Source organism: Lygodium microphyllum, chromosome 10 (assembly GCF_053477565.2).
Source record: "Lygodium microphyllum isolate KBCC chromosome 10, Lygodium_microphyllum_v1.1.10, whole genome shotgun sequence".
NCBI lineage: Eukaryota > Viridiplantae > Streptophyta > Polypodiopsida > Schizaeales > Lygodiaceae > Lygodium > Lygodium microphyllum.
In genome coordinates, this window is record NC_141144.1 from 105841864 (window position 1) to 105849081 (window position 7218).

At 38.8% G+C, this 7218-nt stretch overlaps 1 protein-coding gene across 1 annotated transcript; it reads left to right on the top strand.

Moving 5' to 3' along the window:
• Nucleotides 1-2446: 2446 nt before the first annotated feature.
• On the top strand, nucleotides 2447-6883 carry LOC148030394 (UDP-glucose 4-epimerase GEPI48-like). The gene is made up of 11 exons (XM_087686716.1): nucleotides 2447-2682; nucleotides 2784-2826; nucleotides 3277-3522; nucleotides 3863-3912; nucleotides 4012-4147; nucleotides 4270-4371; nucleotides 4475-4702; nucleotides 5507-5588; nucleotides 5671-5753; nucleotides 5987-6078; nucleotides 6175-6883. Exons 3-11 carry the CDS (start codon nucleotides 3295-3297, stop codon nucleotides 6266-6268), a joined length of 1095 nt encoding a protein of 364 aa, XP_087542842.1. The 5' UTR covers nucleotides 2447-2682; nucleotides 2784-2826; nucleotides 3277-3294; the 3' UTR covers nucleotides 6269-6883.
• Nucleotides 6884-7218: the final 335 nt, after the last annotated feature.

Here is a 7218-nt window from a genome sequence, read left to right on the forward strand (position 1 = left end):
TAAGAGCTTGACTTATTGGGAGCAAGACACTACACCTCAAAAGTATTTAGGTGTCACCATCAGTAATTTTCATGTTCTTTGGGAATAGCAAGTGAAATTATTAGTTATAAATCATACAACTTTTGATATAACAATGTTCCCCACAAAGTTATTTTTTGAACGATGAAGGTAATGCTTCACAAACTTGCTTTATTGTGCAATAAACCATGCATGTAAATTTAGTATGTTGGATGAACCATTTAATGAGGATGTATTAGGTTCCTAATATATGATTTTGGGCCACGAAAAGGAATGGCATGTGATAATAAACTCTTATTTGTGCCAAGTTCACAATTAGAATGCGATACTAAATGTTAAGCATTTGCTGGACTAATGAATTTCAATGGTTGGGCCTATGCAAGATCTACACACAATAGCATGTGTGTTGGAGTTCATGAAATGACACATACATAAAACTACATGCACGAATTGTTTATTTTCAAGATTTGGAGGAAAAGTGGTCACCTAAGGAGGATCCGGTTAGGTGAAAAAGAACAATTTTGTGAAAAGGCTACCAAAGCTCTCATAAATATGTATAAGACATGTGGGATGAAAGTATGACAAGGTTTGTTATGTCTTGGCAATTGATTTAGTGCGCATCTTGTTTATTAGGAAATGTATTGCTTTCTAAAAAGTAATCAAAAAAATTTACGAACGAAAGAGAGGGGGTGGAGAGATTTGGGGTTGCCTAACTTTCAAGCATAGTAGGGGTATGGAATCTTCTTGATGGCCATTCAAAATATTTCATTAGTACAAGTGTTGCTTAAAGGTGGCAAGATACTTCTTTAATTTCTCTCCGGGTACTACAATAGTAGCCACTTGGATCAAAGGGCATGACTTCTTTGGAAATTGCAAGAAGACATTTTGGCTATGTGATATACATTGCTTGACACATGTCACTCACATAATCCAAAAATGCACCAAATCTTCTACCTTCACATGCATCAAATATGAAATTAATTGAAAAAGGGCGTATTTATAAATGCTTTATATTGAATCACATACATAGTTGTCAATCATACACAATTGTAAAACAAATTGAATTAAGCTCCTTGGAAATAATTTGTCTTTTAGATATATGCCTATAAGTTATAATGCTATACGGAACTTAATTTAGTAATCGCAAAAGCTTATACATAGAATAGATGATGCATGTGTGAGTAGCATTGTTGTAGGACACATATTTGCCGACTCTATCCCATCTGTTATGGGTACTTACACATATAATCTCCCATGCAACACATGCCATGTAAGGTGAAGGGGCTAGTTTAGTGACAACTACCAACCTCACCCTTCATTGGTTTAAATTGATGGAAAATAAGTAGCATGAGTATACAGTTGGCTTTGCAACATTCAAGTATATCTTATAAATATAACTTAGATCATTTTATTCACTTCTCCTCCTTCCCACGACTACGGATAATTCTATGTTGTAAAAACATGCATGCAAAAATGTGAGAGTTGGTCGCCTTGAGAAAAAAGCATCAATGACCCAATTCTATGACAGGCTAGAGTGTCTCCTCCAATAGAAAGGCTACGTGCCATCTCCTTCTGATGAAGACATATGTTTTAGCGTGCTTAAATTGATGTGGGTATGACACAAAGAATCATCACTAATTTGGGTGCTTTGACTTTTTCGACCCCCTTACTCTATCCACTAGTTGGGTTGCTGCTTGGGGGTGGGGTGGGGGGGGGGGGGGGAGGGGGGATTAGTTCACCAATACTTAAAATCAATGGAAAGGATAGACATGGCATGAAGTAGGTTAGTATTTTTTGTGACTTATTCTCTTTTGAGAGGTATACTGTTAAGGTCTACTCACATGTTTCGAACTCATATACCCAGGGAACTCAACCCTAGCACCCACCATTGAGCCCCGACCCCAATTGGTGATAAGTTAGAACGTTGGTACTATAATTATGACTATGGTTACTACTGCTATTCTTTGTAGATTTAAAGAGAATGATATGGAATCCGGATACTCTCCTTCTTTTTGTTCTCGAGAAGGGAAATGCACGAGTGCATGTTGAACCACACTTCACAAACGTGGTACAGAACGAAAGCCTCTAGAAAGGGCCCTTTTTTTAATTTAAAAAAAACCCAATTAACAGCCATCGAAAAAGAATGCCTTTTTGAATAATAGAGAGGCTGTAAAAAAACAATCATAACAAAGGAAGTAAATATCTTTAATAAATAATAAGGAAATTCCTTGGGACATTTGGATTGGGCGGTGGTTTACGTCAAGAGGATTCAGAAGCCGACACGTCAGCGAGGTCGGGCAGGAAAAGATTTGGGGATGCTGATGTGGAAGGACAAGGATGTCGGATTTTTATTATTACTACTATTAGTATTATTTATATAAAAAAATCAAATTCAAATCTCTCTCGCTCTCTCTCTCTCTCTCTCTCCTGTGCTGTGAGCGATATAAGCAATCGACGCGTTTCGTGTGCCTCTCTCTCTCTCTCTCTCTCGCAGAAGCACCGATCACACCTAACACAGACATACCCTATCAGTTGCGTTCCTTAACCCACGCCTCACAATTGCTTTTGCACAATAGGAGGAGGCACATCCTTCTTTCAGCAACTTCAGTCATCCACGCCTCACAATTGCTTTTGCCTAGCAGGAGGAAGATCATCCTTCTTTCAGTATGTTTCCTCTTCCTCCCACAATTTAACCTGGAACTTGCGTTTCATGTTACATAACTCACCTGTTTCTTACTGCTGTTCTTGCAATTTGTCCTTGGCAGCCTGTTCAATCGGCCAAACAGGGCGCCACACAGCTCCATCCAGGTACGTCGGTAATCAATATGAGTTTTCTTTCTTCTCTTTTGCTGTTGTAGGTAAAATCATGTACATAAATCTTTAGTCTTTTATGCAGCTCATGAGAGACCTAGGCAGCCCAAAAACAGAATAACAAGCACTATTAAGCATATAATTGGCATGTCTCATGCATAACCTGTCATTCAATTTCTTCCATGTTACACTATTAAGCATATAATTGGCATGTCTCATGCATAACCTGTCATTCAATTTCTTCCATGTTACATGGCTGTACAATTATCCAATTATGGAGCAGGACTCCCTTTCGTTGTCCCATTTGCTGAAAATGATTGCCTAAGTTTTGAATTATGGAGCAGACCCCCTTTCACTCTTCTTTATTGTTCGATTCCTTCACCACGATTGTTCCATCTTTCAATTATGGAGCAGGAGTCTTATGGTTGTGCAAATTTTCGATTACAGGGGTCCTGGTCGAGCATCATGAATCACACTTTTGGGGATATTACTTCAAATTCTGATACACACTATGGACCAACGATACTTGTCACTGGTGGAGCTGGTTACATTGGAAGTCACACCGCATTACAGCTTTTAGAGCAGGGCTACAAGGTGGTCATCATTGACAACCTGGATAACTCTGTTGAGGGGGCTGTCAAGCGTGTTGTAGACTTAGCTGGGAAGAACAGTTGCAATCTCTACTTTTTCCAGGTAATTTGCAGTTAATACCATATTAGAGAATTTTGGAATCTCTATGCTTCAAAGTGGAACTAAGAAATACAACCTATATAGTAATTAGGGTAGACTCCCCTTTTAAGTAAGGGGACAAGGTTTGATCATATGGCCAAATATTAATTATATTGGGAATTCCCAAACTATATGAGAATTCCCAAATTCCCTAATATGGTGTTTGTTTGCTGAAAGTGGCTCAGTAGTCCTGATTCCATATAGCTATGTCACAATGTTTTATGTGCATCCTCATGTTTGTATGATCATACTTTGTATATTTATACTGATTTGCGTTTGCCCCACTGGTCTGGCTTTGCTGCAGATAGATTTACGCAATAAGGAAGCCTTGCAAAAGCTCTTTTCTAGAGCCAAGTATGAAAGAGCACACCTTTTCTGCAACTTAAAATTTGATAATTTTTTAAGAGCACTGCAATTCTTCGATTTTCCCATCATGTTGGTTGTCGTTTGCAGGTTCGATGCTGTCATACATTTTGCTGGGCTGAAAGCAGTGGGTGAGAGTGTGGCCAAGCCTTTGGCCTACTATGGGAATAATTTAATAGGCACAATCAACCTCTTAGAGGTTATGGGTAACCATGGATGTAAAAAGGCAAGTCATTTTACTGATGCTTAGTTCACTTGTATTGTATCTTTATTTGGGGGTGTTTCATATGTGGTTTGTTGTCTCTAAACTAATTTGACAAGATCTCTCTCCTTATCTTGATTTTACAGCTAGTCTTTTCGTCATCTGCTACTGTATACGGTCAACCCAAAACTGTTCCCTGTACTGAAGAATTTCCTTTATCAGCTACTAATCCTTATGGTCGTACAAAGGTAACTTCAGTTTCTTACCTGCAGCATATGCCAGGACTCTGAAGCTGAAAGGTTTTGCAACATGCAAGGTTGATCTAAAGTTAACTGGTACATGGAATTTCAGCTCTTTATTGAAGAGATGGCACGAGATGTTCAGAGATCAGATTCTGAATGGCAGATTATTCTTCTGCGATATTTCAATCCTGTCGGGGCTCATCCGAGTGGGCTGATTGGTGAAGATCCAAGAGGCATTCCAAACAATTTGATGCCTTTTGTACAGCAAGTAGCAGTTGGAAGGCGAAATGAGCTGGCTGTTTTTGGCAATGATTATCCAACAAGAGATGGTACTGGGGTATGATTGCATAACCCTTCTTGAAGTTATAACAATGCAACAAGAGTCATCTGTTTCTTTACACTGACCAGGTTTATCCAGAAGTTAGTAGAGGACAGTACTTATTATGTGCCATCATTAGTTTACCAATCTTTGCTGGAATATATGATTCCTGAAGCTAGAACTATATGGTGATGTCATCTGTTTCTTCATGTTGACCAGGTTTATCCACAAATTAGCAGAGGTGGTGTTTGTGTGTCGTCAAAATTAGTTTAGCAGTCTGTGTCATGTTGACCAGGTTTATCCACAAATTAGCAGAGGTGGTTTTTGTGTGTTGTCAAGATTAGTTTAGCAGTCTATGATAACATATATGAAGTGTTCAGTCTGCCTTTTCTTCAAGAAGCATAAGCATAAATTTTCTTGCTATAGTTTCGCCGGTGTTCCTCAGTGGGATCCATGGCCAAGGTTGTTTCTTGTAGTATTGTTGCTGGGTCTTGTTTAGTCTTTGCATGCATCAAGATCAACTATGGTGTTTGTGCCTTGTAAACCATGGCAGTCTAGAACCTATCCCACCTGTTCTATCTTGTTAGCAACCCCAATTGCTGTCTGAAATGGGGCAGAACTGCATGTGTGAGAATCACATTACTGATTGTGCCAAAAGAGAACTGAAACCAAAATCTCTATACGTGCACAGTTAAAAAACTTTGTCTTTGAAAATTTAATCTGGCTTAAAAGCCATGATACGCCACCCTCATACGGTAAAAGTATTAAATCTTAGAAAATGCTTCTGTTCAAACAATGGGTTGCATGTTTGTGTATTAACAGGTCCGTGATTACATTCATGTGGTGGACTTGGCTAATGGCCATTTAGCAGCACTGAAGAAGCTCTTTAGCTCCAGTGGCATAGGTATGGATTTTCTTATTTGGCTCTGCTTAATCTGAAAAAGAAGTCTATGTTTTGCTGACATGCTCCGGTATTTCTTTTCTAGGCTGCACTGTATATAATTTAGGAACTGGGCGAGGGACATCAGTATTGGAAATGGTTGCAGCCTTTGAGAAAGTATCTGGGAAGGTAAGGCAATGCCACCTGTTTATCCCTTTAGATTGTATTTGGCTGCTTTTTATATTTATTTCACTAAATAAGTGTAATCAGCATTGATATGTGGCACCAAATTAATTTTGATTCACTGTGTCATGTCTCAATGCTTATTAGTCCTATGTGCATTGTTAAAAGGAAAAATATTTGATTATCATATGGCTTCTTTGATAAGGATTGAGTGAAGCAACTATGCAATGTTTTGGCAGAAAATACCATTGAAGTTTGTTGGGCGACGCCCAGGTGACTGTAGTGAAGTCTATGCATCTACTGAGAAGGCTGAAAGGGAACTGCAATGGAAGTATGCCCCTCATAAGAAGTATTCTACCCAATGAGAGTTTTTAGTGCTTAAGGTGATATTTTCATCTGTTGATGTGTTTTCCATCATGTTTTGCAGAGCTCAATTTGGAATAGAGGAGATGTGCCATGATCAATGGAACTGGGCTGTTAAGAATCCATGGGGTTACAGGCCACCTGGATCAGAAGACTAAGTACTAACAGCAGGCACTATCGATTTGTTTCTGAAAATAGGTTCTCATCTCACTGTATATGCATTAGATGTAACGTGCAGTATTAGGGAGGGTCAAATCCATGGTGGTTATAAGCCTGGTGGATCAAGAAAGTAAATAGGATTATCAAGTCTCATTGTATATCTAAAATGTCTGACTAGCAGTGTCAAGGTGGGTTTGCACAGAAACCCTTTGTTGAGGGGTTGCAGGCTCGAAGAAGTTGCAGCTGTTTCCACACACACACACACACACACACACACACACACAGGATTTCTAGATTCTGACTTGCATAGTATTCATAACCCTCTATGACAAAACTATGGCACAAGAATAGTGTCTATTCTTCAGGATAGGTTTTGGCCTTGAAAGTCAGATGAACGCTCAGCATCCTTATAGATGTTTTCACTTGAGGTGTTCACTGCTGAAAGCAGATGAAATGTTATTGTATCTCTTACTTCAAAGGTTATGAAAACTGCTGATAGCAGATGAAATGTCATTGTAACTCTTACTTCAAAGGTTATGAAAACAGAGTTCACAAAAATGGGAATGTTTCTGCAATAGACTGATTCATGTCTTTCTTCTAAAGAGGTGGTTTGTTTTTAAATCAATAATATAGAGAACTTACATCAAGGCCTTTGACATTCTCAAGGAGTAGCTTTGGAAAGGAAGCACAAACATTGCCATTTGGTCTAACTGACAGGCATTACATACAAGGTGCAGCTAAGAACTCTAAGATTAACACTTCTATCTTGTAGCAATTGGCTATAAGAAAACTTCCTTTGTGTCATTAAAGAAAACAAGGCAGTGTAGTTGCAAGCCACCAAAAAACAGCAGTGACCCTGCATATACTTCTTTTTTGATTGTCATTGACGAGGAGGAGGAAAAGCAAGATGACAAAGAGGAAGGGGAACAATCGTTACTTTTGAGTGATA

Coding starts and splice junctions, on each gene's coding strand:
- LOC148030394 (XM_087686716.1), top strand. CDS start 3,295: ATGAATCACACTTTTGGGGATATTACTTCAAATTCTGATACACACTAT. Junction 4,372..4,474: donor ATCCTTATGGTCGTACAAAG/GTAACTTCAGTT, acceptor ATGGAATTTCAG/CTCTTTATTGAAGAGATGGC. Junction 5,754..5,986: donor TTGAGAAAGTATCTGGGAAG/GTAAGGCAATGC, acceptor ATGTTTTGGCAG/AAAATACCATTGAAGTTTGT.